Genomic DNA, 14363 nt, shown 5'->3' with positions numbered 1-14363 from the left:
CTGGGGGATTAGCATTCTGCTGCCACTGCCTTTCCAAATTGGGATGGAGCCACTGCCACCCTCGTCTGTGCTGGTCGCTCTTGGTAACTTTTCCATGCCATTTAAGAGCATACGTGCTTTAAGTGACTCATGCTTTAAGTCCTCAAAAGGCTTGTCATTTCTGTTAAAGAGAATCTTGACGATGTTTTCTTTCCCTAGTCAAGAAAAACAGGAGCATGCTACTGTGACACATCCTCCGCAGTAAAAGCCAGCATAAAAATGTCTTGCTTACTTTGTCAATACTTTCTTAGCTCTTAGCAATCAGTGAAGGGAACGATCCTGTAACTGCATGATGCTCGCTATTTTTATAATGTACTCTTTTTGTGCTTATGTTTTGGAAGTGAGTTCTTCTTATTCGCTTTATTTATTCTTACCCTCTAACTTTGTCTTTCCTGTCTACCAGGCCTCCCCCTTGTCTACCTTAGAACTAGGAGTACAGCCAGTCTGACTAACCTAGAGCACCAGATCTATGCTAGAGGTACAGTATAGCCAAGCGAGGGCTTGTTTTATTTTCCTGTTTGAAGAACTGCCTTGTACACTAAATTTCTGTGAATGGGAGCTGAATGGGATATCCCAGGTTTGAGTACTCTGCTTTAATAGCAAGGAAGAGCACTTCGGACTGATGAATAGAGTGACACCTTATATCAGGAGCAGGTGATGTGCATCTTCCCTTTCTCCTAACCCTCCACGCTGTGGAATCAACTTCATGGTGTATGGTGCAGAAATACCCAGTGTCTGGGGTGATTTCTCTTTTTGAAAAATAAGAAAATGGAGGAAAGCCACCCTCCCTCAGTCAGTGCTGCAGGCCTTTGTTTATAGAATCCTTAGTGAACATTTATTCTTACAGCGATGCAAGGGGCTCTGTGGAGTAGAAGCTGCCGTGACCAGGAATTGAGCTAAGAAAAAATTTACCAGTAAATATTTGCAAAGACACAAACCTTGGTTTCTTTAGCTATAAATTGAAGTGCTTCAGAGATAGGAAATGAAATGTGCCTCATTTCTGTCTCTGACCCTTTAAGTTTCCAAGAGTTTGACTAAGAAGTCAATATGATAGAGAACACCGTAAACCTCCAGGAACGGGAATCCCACGATGTCCATTCCTTCACTTGTTTGAAGGAGTGCGATTTAATCGGAATGATTTATGTCTGTACTTGGCAAACACCAGGTCCTGCCAGGGTCATGATATATTGTGTAAAAAAGACCGTTTGAGCTTCCTCTACCAGGAGTTTGGAACAGGGATGTTCATACATGGGGGTAGTACAAGGGTCTTTCCTGCAAGGTTTTACCAAGATGGATGTGGAGGGGAGGGTTCACAAAGGAAGCCTGTGATCCCATCTTCATTTATTAATAGATTTAGACGCTCAGCTTTTCTGCATCTGTTATTTAATCTTTCAGGCTAAGTAGCCTGGGCGCCTTCCTGATGAGGGAGACGGAGTAATTTTAATTTGCCTTTGTTCACATGACCAGCTGGTAGCAGGCCTGGGACTTTAATCTGTTTCTTATGATTTACAAACCAGGTCCTTTCTGATAGACTGGACGCTTACATGGCGTGGAGACCTGCACTGTTTATAAGGGCCACATTGCTCTGTGAAACCAGCCCAGCAGGGTAGCAATTCCCTCAGCTGTGTGAAACCCAAGTTGGACTTGAGGAGCCCTCGGTTCTCTCGGCCTATCAAGGAATGAGGTCTGCTCACTAGAGGCAGATTTTCTGGGGCCACCAGGGAATACTGCTCTCTTGGATGGACTTGGGAATGTTGTTCCCTGGTGCTGTGCCAAAGACAAGTATGCAGTTGACTCGGGCCCCAGTGTGGGAGATGTCGGATTTGTCCCCTGGTGTCGGGTTTGGATTCGTGAGCACTGCATGTTAGTTATTCTCAGAGGCGCGCACTGCTGCGGTCTGTGCTGGTGGGTGTGATCAACCCACGAAGCTTGGGGACCTAAGCAGTGTGCTGACCCCGGCTGCTTCATTCCAGAGTGACATACTTGTGACTGTCTTTATATGGACGCCTAGCACTTTCTCCTGTATTGCAGTGTGATCAAAGCCATTTGCCACCTGTTCTTTTTTAATCTAATTTGCAAATGGAAACTTACAGTCTGGCTCACAGTGGGATGTGAAAGCACATCTGGCTTCTTTTCCTCCTGGGTCCTTTATCTGCTGTAATAAAGCAGCTTTCTCATGCACTCCTGGAGAGGGAGGTGCCTTTCAAGGTGGCACAATAAGCCCTGTTTACCCTGCAGACAGCTCTTAAATCTTTTACTCCCCCTCTGCTCTTGTCACCAGCCTCACAGCTACTCCTTGATTTTGTACTTGATGTCATTTTTTTTTTAAAGCCAATCTTGCGAACCAAGTGAAGCCATTGGCATGAGAAATGGGTGTATTTTAGGTGGTTTTCCGTGAGATGTTCTAGGAGATTATCATCGGAAGTATGTGGGGTATTTCTAAAGACTAACCACAGAATTGTAGGGACACCCTGCAGACTACATGTTTGTTTTATCGGATCACCGTTTCTCAGATTCCCTTGAGCCGTTGTCCTTAGCAAAACAGAACTTGCCTTAGCTTGACATTGCTTGTTTTTGTAGCATTTATAGTACTAGCTTCTGAAAACTTTAGGAGGCACAAAGGAGAAGAAAAGAAAGTGATTACTTTTTAAAAGCCAGTAGCAATTCCTGACTTTTATGGTCCTGGCCCAGGCCTTATTCTGGTGGTGGGAGAAGGCAGGGTCTGTTGCAGTTTACCTTCTTGTTTTGCTGTAAGGTGTGTTTAATCTTGCTCTAGAGTTCTCGTCGGGCAGTTGTGGTCACCTTTAGATGTCATTTTCCATGGCTGTGGACCACTGGGTCCCGGTGTTGCTCAGCCTGTCCTTGCGCTTTAAAGCTGGGCGCACAGTTTGTGGGTGGTGCCCATGAGGCGTGAGCGCGTGGCCAGTGCCTTTGGGGTTCTGTCTCCACCTCCCGCTCTCAGTGTGACCCACCGACCCACGGTAAGAGGAGCCGTGTCAGACCTCACGGCCGGGCAGTGGTGCCGGCAGAAGGATCTCAAGGCAGCCTGGGTGCTGGAAACCCATTTCTGGCCACACGGTCTCTCGCTTCTCTGTTTTCTTAGAGTGGTTATAGTCAGGTCTCTGGGATTTGGTTACTTGCAGTTTTGGATCAGTCAGTGTTTCTTTCCGGTTTCCCTGATTAGAAGCGATTTTATGAAAAGAAACCCTACTTTATGCCCCTTTTGTAGAAACCCTAGTTCCTACTTAGTAGCAGACAGTGGTGGTATCTAGGTTAAAAAATCAGCTTAAAATTTCATTTAAAAAGTTTTTGGATACTATACTTCTGATCCTCCAGGGAGGGGGAAGAAAGTGTTAGTTTAAGAGAATAAAAAAGAGTGGTCTTTTAAAGATTTTATTATTTATTCATGAGAGACACAGAGAGAGAGAGAGACGCAGAGACACAGGCAAAGAGAGGAGCAGGCTGCCTGTGGGGAGCCTGACCTGGGACTCGATCCTGGGATTCCAGGATCACGCCCTGGGCTGAAGGCAGATGGTCAACCACTGAGCCCGCCACATGTCCCTGAAAAACGTGTTCTTTCTTTTGTTAAAATATGCATAACGTGACAGAAGTATAGCTTTTATGGAAAGGGAGGCTGTTAATGGACAGGCATTTTGGACAAAGTGTGAGTGTGTATGTGCACTGTATCTTGCTATGGTTGGGGTCACTCGCTGAGAATTTATTCCTCGGGACTTGTGGGGGTCCATCTCCCTCTGCTGATTGCAGCCAGTTAGGGCCTGGTTGAGGTTAGCTCTCCTGAGGTAAGATTCACTAGAGTCGTGGGAGGATTGGGGGCTGGGAATAGTCCCACATCACAGCCAGCTGGTGCAGGGACCGCCACCACGTAGCAGACAGCAGATGACTTGGAAGATCCCATATGTCCCACTGACACCTGTGGTGGCGCCGTGTCTGTGGCCACCACTGTCTGCCCCTCTGCAGGAGAGGCAGTTGGGGCACTGCGCGTGGGTCTGGGGAGGGTCTCTGCCACGCATGGAGAGGCCTGTGCTAATAGCCTTCTTCTGTTTGCCTGTAGCAGAGGTGAAGACCCCCAAGCGCCGGCAGCCATTCGTCCCTTTTGCTCTGAGGAACCACACGGGCTGCACTTTGTGGTTTGCCACCTTGACCACCACGCCCACCAGGTAAGGCACGCCGAATAGGTCACCCTGAGCCGTCTCTGCCACCAAAGGCTCCTGAGTGCCAGCCCAGCACAAGGTGGGCCTCTTCAAGAAGCTCTTAGGATTATAGTTGAATTAATAACTTGCCGTCTTGTTGAAATTTATGACAGAGGTGGAATCTGCAGCCAGAGAAGTAGATCTCAAGTCTGAAATGTCCCAATTATGACCCCGACCCTGGGGTCACATTATGTTTAAGCTAAAAGTCAAGCAAATTAAGGATGTGAGTAGGAAGTGGGAAGGAAAAGTCATCCCATCTTTTCTCCTCCGTTCTCACCACTACCCCCTTTTAAAAGAAGCTGTATGTGGTTATTAAACCAAACATCCTGCACTTTTCTTCCAAGACAGCTTTGAAAACACCTCCCATATTATCCTCACCAAGAATTATCTTCAAACCTAAAACAGTTCACGCCAGATGGAAGTGGGTGGAGTTTGGAGAACAAAAGAGCATTTACCTGGGCCTAGTGAGGATGTTCTCTACCAGCTGCCTGCCTGCGTAGACCTTGGCTCTACCCTCGGGGTACATGCTGATCTTTCCAGTTTAGGGAATGAGGTGCATGAAGTAAATAACAGAATTGGCCAATTTGAAGCCACATTTCTCCTGCCTCCACTAAGTATGGTAATGCCCCTGAGGAGGTGTTTTTTTTTTTTTTTTTTTTAAAGCAGTTTAGGTCTGTTACATTCCAGATAGTAACTTAAAAACTACTTTTAAAACTCCTGACTGTGTTTACCTGTATTTACATCCCGATATGTACTGGACTCACTCGCTTGCTGGAGTAAGTGGTGGGGCAGTGTTAGCTTTCAGCTGTTTCTCAAGCTTTACCGAGGCTGTGATCGTCTCAGAGATGACTGCAGTTACCTCTTAGGTCATCCTGGTAGCCAGACTCCCTGGGCTTCTAATGGGGATTGAGGTCCAGGAGGGGCTTCTGCACCCCCAGCATGGAGCTCCGGGTGAGAGGGAGTTGAGAGAGAAAGACGGCCAAACTGGTGTTGTGTGATTTGGTTCCAGGGCTGCGCTGTCCCACAGTGGGAGTCCAGGGCTCGTCCCAGAAGGGAATGGAACATTTCTTGATGATGCTCACAATGTTAGTGAGTGGCGGGAAGTTCTCACGGGCGAAGAGATTCCCTTTGAATTCGAAGCAAGAGGAAAGCTAAGACACAGGTAAGGTGTGGTTCATTCTTTTCCTCCCCCCAAAATACACTGGGTAGATCTCTCTATTACAAGAGATTGTCCCTAGTATTTTGCCCTTTCCCTTGCCTTTGTTAATGATTTTAATGTTTGGTTTTAAAAAGCTATTTAGAAAACCAATGTTTCCTTTTGCTATCTTGGGAATACACTTCTTTCATTAACAGTCCCTTTATTTGGCATGAGGGGTGATGGCCAGTGTGTTGCCCCTAATTTGGTTGAGGGATGTGCAGATGACGACACTTAAGTTCACTGTATACAAGCCTGGTTTTCAGGATGTAGTGGTGACATGGTTTCTTATATGTTTTTACTTTTTTTGAACGTTACTGTGGTTGACACACAATGTTACATTAGTTTCAGGTATACAACATAGTGGTGTGACAGCTCTACATTATCCTATGTTTGCTGCAAGTGTGACTACTGCCTGTCACCCTGCGGCACTATTACAGTGTCACCGACTGTATTCCTCATGCTGTACCTTTTCTCCTTGTGACTTGCTCACCTCATAACCGGATTGACATGCTGTTCTTAAAAGGTCGTCAGAGCATGTTGATTTTGGTTTTAAGATGTGCGTGTGCTACATAGCACTTGCAGCAAGCAGGTGGGTTCAGGAAGCAGGGCCAGTCATGCTAAGAAATTCTGATTCGAAGGAGGATAACAGTGACTCATCAAGGGAGACTGCCAGTTGATCACTGTTGAAACAGCCAGGCAAAGGATTGGACTAAACACGAAAGAAGGTCTGTCTGGTTACTGAGAGGTCCTAAAATGTCTTTTTTGCAGACATGTTTAAGGGGAAGGGCTATCCAGTGGATGGCGATAGGGTGAGATACTAGCATGTGAGCCTCCTATCCGTTGTCAAGCAGAGCTGAAGTATCAGAGCTCGGCTTCGGCCGTCTGGCCTTATGCTTTCATGACGCTTTAAGTCTTTGTGTGCAAAGCTGCTCCCAAGTGAAACAGCTCTTCCTTGCGCACAGCTCGGACCAGCACACATGATTCTCTAGTGGCCAGCGTCCCGCACTTGTGGGCCTCCCAGTGATTACATAGGAAGAATAGTTTATACAGTCACCGTGCTGGGCACACGTACCTGGAGCCACAACAGAATTTCCAGGGATGAGTGGTAAGCGTGTTCCTGTTCCACAAAGTTCCCTGGAGAAGCTAATTATAGAACTGCTGGCTGTATTTCTTCATCAGCACTGCCTCCTTTGCGTCAGGAAGGGTTTGACCTCTTTGTCATTTCCGTTTTAGCATACATGTCTAGTAACCCATTTTAAGTCCCACTGTTCTGCTTGAATTCATCAAAATAAATGCCTTCTCTGGCTTTTCCCTCCTTGGCACACGGTGCCCCACTCCTTCCCTCCCCCTTTCCTGTCAGCCTTAAATCCAGTTCCCCATTTTGGGCTTCTGGCTTGAATTAGGCAAAATCTAAAATAGAATTAAATGTGCAATTTCCTCCTGTTCCTCCCGTTCTGCCCGCTGCCTTCTGCTCCAATTTCAGCCGAGCACTTCAGCCCTAAAGCTCTGAGGGTTTCGTCTCTCATAACCTGTCTGTAGGCGTGTAGGACTGAAGCCAAACAACCGAATGTGGTTCTGAGAGATGTAGGATTTTCAACAAGGGAACCAAGAAGAAAATGTCATTTTATGCATTTCCGAGAGTGTGGTTATATGATGAAATTGCTGGTACAACACTTTTACTGGCCCACTGGAATGCTTTTAGCTGACGTCATTATTTTATAGAGGTGGGGGTGGGGGCGGCGTGCGGAAAGGACCCCGGCATGTGCGCAGGATTTGCAGAGTTTGTACAAAGGGAGGGTAAATGCCAGTCTTGCTCGGGCTTTACAGATCTTGCACGTTTGTTTTAAGTATAACACCCAGTTAAAATATTCTCTTGATTTTTCTTGCATTAGGTAACCACCAAAAGGCTTAGCCAAGGAGATTTTTATATCGTTATATAGTAAATCAGATTTGACTCTTTGCTTCTACTTTCCTTCCTTTTTTAAGATCATGCTTAACATCCTTTCCCCTGTTCTGCCTCATAGACACACCCACGACCTCCGGATTCATCAGCTGCAAGTGAGAGTGAACGGCTGGGAGCAAGTGAGCCCAGTGTCTGTGGACAAAGTGGGGACATTTTTCCGCTATGCAGCACCCGATAAGAATTCATCTTCCTCTACGGTGTGTGGCTCTAAAATTGGTGTTTTAGGGCACAATCTTGCCCCAGCCATGTGCCCTTAAAGCCAGAGACTAGGACCTGTAACCTCGCTCTGGTGAAATTGTCTTGTTCCTCATTTCCCCCAGCTCTAGGAAGAAGACACAAGATTATTTGGGGTCAGGCGTAGGGATTCGTAGTTGCTACATAGGTCAGCCACCAGTGGTTAATTTCAGTAGGAAAAAAGATAGAAAATTAGCGTTAACACATACTACCTCACCTGTGCAGACCCATTTCATACTCAGTTGGCCCAATTGGCAGTTTACTAATCTGCCAAACATGTGTTGGCTCTACTTCCGCATATTGTCATGCTTCCTTTGTATATGACATTCTTTTTTTTTTTTTTAATATTTTTTTAAGGACTTTTGTTTATTTATTCATGAGAGACACAGGCAGAGGGAGGAGCAGGCTCCATGCAGGATTCATGAGAGACCCAGGCAGAGGGAGAAGCAGGCTCCATGCAGGGAGCCCGATGTGGGACTCGATCCCAGGTTTCCAGGGTCAGGCCCTGGGCTGAAGGCGGTGCTAAACCGCTGAGCCACCCGGGGCTGCCCTGTATATGATATTCTTTATATTTCTTGTAATGCTGTTCCTTGATCCTTCTAGCTCTGTCTCCAAATTCTGCTTTCTGGCGTAAAGACCAATGTCCACTGTTACTCATTTTCTGATCACACACCCTTTCACACACCCTTGCCCTCATGTTACCCTAGCCTGCAGTTAGGGGTTGAGGGCCTACCTGAGGAGAGACGCAGGTGGCCTCCCTGTCTGGAACGCACAGGTGGAGGCTGGCATCCTGGCTGCTGTAGTGGTCATGGGCGCTCTCACCCACTGCTTAGCCATACTTTGTAGGATTACATTCCTTACTGGGGAGCCAGTGATGCGTCAGAAAGTGCAGATTGGCAAAGACATCGTAGCTTTCCTTGTGTTCCCTTTATTGATGAAAAATATCCTCAGAGAACGCTGTTCCTTCCTCTTCTTCTCTTGGTCCCTAAGTTTCTTAGAAAAGGAGACTTTCTTTCCAGATTACGTTCCTGCCTAAATTTATGTCTAGTCATGAAAGGACTAACTCTCCCCAGAGATACCTTTCTGTTGTATTGTTGTGTCGTGGAGAAATTCTGTATATTTGGAATGATTGAAAAATGAGTATTACTTTTCTCGTATCCTCTAAGATAAGATGTTTTCTTTTCATGGCAGACCATACTTTACTAAGATTATTTATCAATCCTATCCTTTCAAGCAAATTACGTTGTCATTGAATTTAATGATGCCTGTAATCTTAGGTCTGTGCTGACTCTGACTTTTGGATTCTTTCTTAGATTGGCAGCCCAAGCAGCAGAATGAATATTATTCATCCGCAGGTTTATGTGAGTATGATTTTCCTGTGTCTACTGAGTATATACACTGCACTTAAACCGTACATTGATGTCCTAGTGATCACAGGACTTTATGACCTGTGTGTGATTGGAATTGATCTTTGCCCTTTCCTATTAACAATTTACCTTCCTTTCATAAGAACTTTCAAAGAAATGTTTTCACTAACTTGGTATATTAGACTGTTACGGGGAGGAAGAGAAAATGCAAATGTTGTGGTCCAGGTTTCCCTTCTCTTTTTCCTTTTTCTTTTCTTTCTTTCTTTCTTTCTTTCTTTCTTTCTTTCTTTTTTTTTTTTTGAGAAAGAGACAGCATGTGAGTGTGTGGGGGAGGGGGTGAAGTGGGGAGGGGCAGAGAGAGAGGGGCAGAGAGAATCTTAAGCAGGCTCCACACCTAGTGCGGAGCCCAAAGCAGGGCTCGATCTCACAACCTTGAGATCAAGACCTGAACCAAAATTGAGAGTTGGACGCTTAACTGTCTGAGCCACCCAGGCTCCCCCGTTTTTTCTTTTAAGTTAAAATATAAATTAACCCTGTGCAGCTGTGTGCATTTCCCAGATTTTGGTCCCAAGATTGTAAAAGTAAATAATAATGAAAAATAGTAAGTTTTATTTCCATTTAGCTTTAGAAACCTCATCAGAGGATGATGTTAAAAAACTATCTTCAGAATTTTGCTTATAGTTTCTTCTTTCTGATGATAATAAGTTTTGAAATGTGAGATTTTTAAGTAAGTTTAGAGACAGCAATGTCAAGATTTAAAATCATTCTTGGGCTTTGGCTCTCTTGGGGATTTACTAGGCTAGGTCAGTGGGAGCTTTGATATTTGTGCTGGGATTGTGTCCCTCTAAAAACCCTCCAGAAAATGACATTTTGCCTTTTCACTGGGATTTCATGGACGTCTTGATTCAAAATGAGCTCTTCGTTTTATTGTGCATTAGGTCGGTTTCCACATACTGTTTGTTTTAATAAAAAATGTTGGTAGTAGGAAAAGCTTGGATGTGGTGTCATTTGTTTCTCCAATAAAAACAGCATTGTCAGTATGTTCTGAACACATTCAAAGAATGATAATTGCAGAAACCTTCTCTTTGGAGTACCTGATGTGGAGTTTGATACTTAAAAAACAGAAAAAAACTTCCCTGGCATTTGCTAGTAGAATGAAACGTGTGTTGAATGTCTGAATGAACATGTGGAAACAAAGTAGTGGCTGTAGCCCAAGACCAAAAATAAATTATTTCCCTCCACTCTGTTAAGTTTTGGAGCCTCGGTGTCCTGCTTATGAAAGAGCAATTACTGAACAAAGCTGAAAAAGTTGCAGAGAAAGAGAAGTTTGATTTTTAAAGTCCTTTGAAAAACAAATGTTGTTTTTTCTGCAGGCGTGTCAACGAGCGGTGTATGGGTCTAGAGAGTAATTTTTATGACATTTAGGGGGAAAAAGTAATTATTGTTCCTGTGAAAGGCATACCAGTACAGACAGCTCTTTCTTACACACTCTCTGGATTTTACAAAGACAAGTTCTAACCTCAGAAGACTTCCTTCTGTTTTTCTGTGTGTGTTGGGCAGTATCCAGCCCATTGTTAGCTTTCAAGGAGTGTTTCTCACTTTAATGTTAATCTGGGAGAGAAATACCACAGAAGGTAAATCATTTTATGTTTTGCAAAGTCCTACCCCAGTGTTTCTAAACGTTTAGTTGCTTTGGATGATCTTTATTCCCCTCCAGTAGAGTTGAAAACAAGCCTCGTTCACAGTTTCCATATAAGGGCTGATGTGTAGGAACCCAAGGGCATTGTGAATGAAGGGTAATTTCCAGCAGACAGTTTCTTATCAAATTGCAGGAAGTTTGGAAGATTTAATAGGTTATTATGGGTCTTAGTTACTTTATAATGTGTCTAGAGGCCTAAGACTGATTTTTCTTTGTGACACATTTTGTGATACCACATCTGAGTAGAGTATCTGTTTTTCTAGAAATGTTTAGAATTGGCTGTTTTAACAGTGTGTATCTATAGCATATTCACTTCTATTAAAGATGAATGGTTTTAGGGCTTAATGACTAATTTCACTGAAGGGTTCTAGTAATAATAAGATGCTTTTGATTTAGGCACTCTGGTTGGTATTGTTGTATTTTGTGTGTTTTTTCAAGAGCACAGCTATGACACTTTTATTCCTGTCTTTTTTGCAGTTCTCTTCACTCCCACCTGTCCGGGTGGTCTTTGCTGTGACGATGGAGGGCAGTGCTCGGAAAGTAATCACTGTCCGATCTGCCCTCATTGTGAAGAACAGGCTTGAGACACCAATGGAACTAAGACTGGATAGCCCATCAGCTCCAGACAGTGAGTTTTGCCATAGTCTGTCTTCTTTTATCTTGAGAGGGTCAGACTTTTGGGTGGAAGACCATTCCCTGAAGATGCTGACCCTTTTTTCTGTGGCAGAGCCTGTGGTGCTTCCCGCAATCATGCCCGGGGATTCGTTTGCTGTGCCTTTACATCTCACTTCTTGGCGGCTACAGGCCCGGCCTAAAGGATTGGGTGTATTTTTCTGTAAGGCTCCTATTCACTGGACCAATGTAGTGAAGACTGCAGAGGTTAGCAGCAGCAAACGAGAATGCCACTCTATGGACTTGGACAAAAGCCGATTCTTCAGGTATGGACAGCACTGCAATGGCGTGTAAATTTTCCTTTTTAAAAAGATATTCATTCTCTCTCTGAGGACTCTTGGTGATTCAGTTGTGCTTGTTTAAAACCCTAAAGTTCTTATTCCTTAAGTTCTTATGTTAGAGCTTATAAGGCTTCGAGGGTTAATAATCTTTGGTGGGTATGCGACTGTTGCTTATCATCTGATATTTATGGGAGAAGCAACCAACAAACACACTACTCACAAGATAAGAAACTTGTATGTGTGCATCAGCATAAAAAGAGGACATGCAGAGAGGGAAGAAAAAAATATTAGCCAGTACCTATTTCTAAATTGAGACTCAGAATCTTGGGGATGGAAGTTTTTCAAATGACAGATTTCAAAGGAATTTGGAGGAAGGCTCATGCACCTAGTACTGACTTGCCTTGGGGACCTTAACAAAATTATCTAATCATTGAGACTCCTGTTTTCCCCTTCTGAAGCATATAGGTAGTACATTTCTAGATTCAATGTTGGAAAAAACACTGTATTGTTCAATCCTTCTAAACTTAGACTTTAAACTTACTTAGATCAGAGACTATCAGTTTTAGTTTTCTCTTTAGTGAAGACAGGCATTCATTTACTTTAAACTTCTAGAAGAGGTGCAAGAATAGTGTAAAGAATTCTAGTATGCCCTTTACCCTGATTGGCCAGTGGTTAATGGACTGAAGGGAGGAATGAATAAATACGCAGCCATGATGGAGTGTTTTAACACTTTCCTGTCAATGATTTATAAAAACAAACATCAAAGATTTGAATAGTGCTGTCCATCAGTGTATGTCATAATTGGCATTTCTAAAGCACTTTAACAACTCCAGATCGTATACTCACTTCAAGTATATATGGAATAATTATCAAGAGAGACCATCTACTGTGCCATAAGACAAAGATCAATAAATATTAAAAGAATTGAAACCATACACAATAAATCTCATCACAATAGGATTAAACTGGGAATCAGTAACAGTAAGATGCCTGTAAAATCCCTAAATATTTGGAAATGAAACATTAGATTTCTAAATAACCCAATGGTCAAAAAAGAAATCACAAAGGAAATTAAAAATATTTTGAATTGAACAATAATAACAACTAGACATTAAAATGTGGGGGAAGCAGCAAAAGCTGTTCTACAGAGAAATGTATAGGTTTTGTGTTTTGTGGGGTTTTTTTTTTATAATGTGTTATTACTTTATTTTTTTTAATTAATTAATTAATTAATTAATTAATTTATGATAGTCACACAGTGAGAGACAGAGAGAGGCAGAGACATAGGCTGAGGGAGAAGCAGGCTCCATGCACCGGGAGCCCGACGTGGGATTCGATCCGGGGTCACCAGGATCATGCCCTGGGCCAAAGGCAGGCGCGAAACCGCTGCACCACCCAGGGATCCCGTGTTTTGTGGTTTTTTTGAAAAATGTGTAGCTTTTAATGCTCTTGTAAGAAAATAAGGAAGATGGAAAATCACTGTTCTAAGCTTCTGCCTTAAGGTAGAAAAGGAAGAACACATTAAAACAAACAAATAGAGAAAGAACCTGATAAAAGTAAATGTGGAAATCAATGAAATAGAAAACAAGCAATAGAGAGAAAAATTAGCAGTGTCAAGTTGGCCTTTTGAAAAGATTAATAAATTTGATAAATAATAAGATTGATCAAGGAGAAAAGAGAAAACACAGATTATTGATAGAAGGAATGAAAAGAGGAGACATTATTATAGATTCTATAGACATTAAAAGGAGACTCTATGAATAATTTTATACAAATAAATTCCACTCTGGAATGACAGATTTCTTAAAAAAAGACAGATGATCAAAACTGACACAATGAAGAAATAGAAAATCCAAATAGCCCAATATCTCTTAAAGAAATTAATTTTTCAATAAAAAGCCTTCCCAGAATAAAGACTCTAGGTCCACATGGCTCCACCAGTGAGTTCTACCAGACATTTTAAGAAGAAATAGCACCAGTTCAAGTCTTTTGGAAAGCAGAGCAGGAGGAAACAGTTCCTCATTCATTTTATGAGGCCACCACATATACCTGATACCAAAACTGACATATATATTATTGAATAAAGAGAGAGAGGGAACTATAAACCAGTATTTCCCCAAGAGATACAAAAATTCTTTTTTTTAATTTTTTTTTTAAGATTTTATTTATTTATTCAGGAGAGACACAGAGAGAAAGGCAGAGACACAGGCAGAGGGAGAAGCAGACTCCATGCAGGGAGCCCAGCGTGGGACTTGATCCCAGGTCTTCAGGATCACACCCTGGGCTGAAGGCAGCGCTAAACCGCTGAGCCACCTGGGCTGCCCGAGATACAAAAATTCTTAGCAAAATATTACCAAATAGAAATCCAGCAAGTGAGGTTTATTTTAGGAATGTAAGATTATATTAACATTTGAAAATTGATAATTGGGTTACCATATTAACCCAAAAAGACTAAAAGAAAAAACCCATCAGATTATCTCATTAAATGCCAAACAAACAAACAAAAAAGCACTTGATAAAATTCAACACCCAGTACAGGCAGCTGTACTTGGCAAATGAGGAACCGAAGAGAATTTTTTCAGTTTGTTTAAGGGCATCTGTTATAAACCTACAGAAACCTATAGCTACCGTCAGTACTTAATGGTGAAACCTTAAACTTTTTTTCCTTGAGATTGAGAACCAGCCACTCCATATGACAT

At 42.9% G+C, this 14363-nt stretch overlaps 1 protein-coding gene across 6 annotated transcripts in view; it reads left to right on the top strand.

Annotated features, from left to right (window-relative positions):
• Window positions 1–14363, top strand: part of VPS13D (vacuolar protein sorting 13 homolog D) — a 237818-nt gene that overhangs the window by 89556 nt on the left and 133899 nt on the right. For 3 of the 6 annotated variants that reach the window (XM_041765973.1, XM_041765969.1, XM_041765974.1), the window contains 7 exons: window positions 443–517; window positions 4112–4217; window positions 5260–5412; window positions 7473–7608; window positions 8959–9006; window positions 11189–11339; window positions 11439–11649. In XM_041765973.1, coding sequence (XP_041621907.1) covers window positions 443–517; window positions 4112–4217; window positions 5260–5412; window positions 7473–7608; window positions 8959–9006; window positions 11189–11339; window positions 11439–11649 — 880 coding nt within the window. The remainder of the gene's footprint in view (window positions 1–442; window positions 518–4111; window positions 4218–5259; window positions 5413–7472; window positions 7609–8958; window positions 9007–11188; window positions 11340–11438; window positions 11650–14363) is intronic. The other 3 variants (XM_041765970.1, XM_041765972.1, XM_041765971.1) reach the window with 3 other exon arrangements.

Source organism: Vulpes lagopus, chromosome 8, assembly GCF_018345385.1.
Source record: "Vulpes lagopus strain Blue_001 chromosome 8, ASM1834538v1, whole genome shotgun sequence".
NCBI classification, from domain to species: Eukaryota; Metazoa; Chordata; class Mammalia; order Carnivora; family Canidae; genus Vulpes; species Vulpes lagopus.
This window is presented reverse-complemented; position numbering and strand designations above follow the sequence as displayed.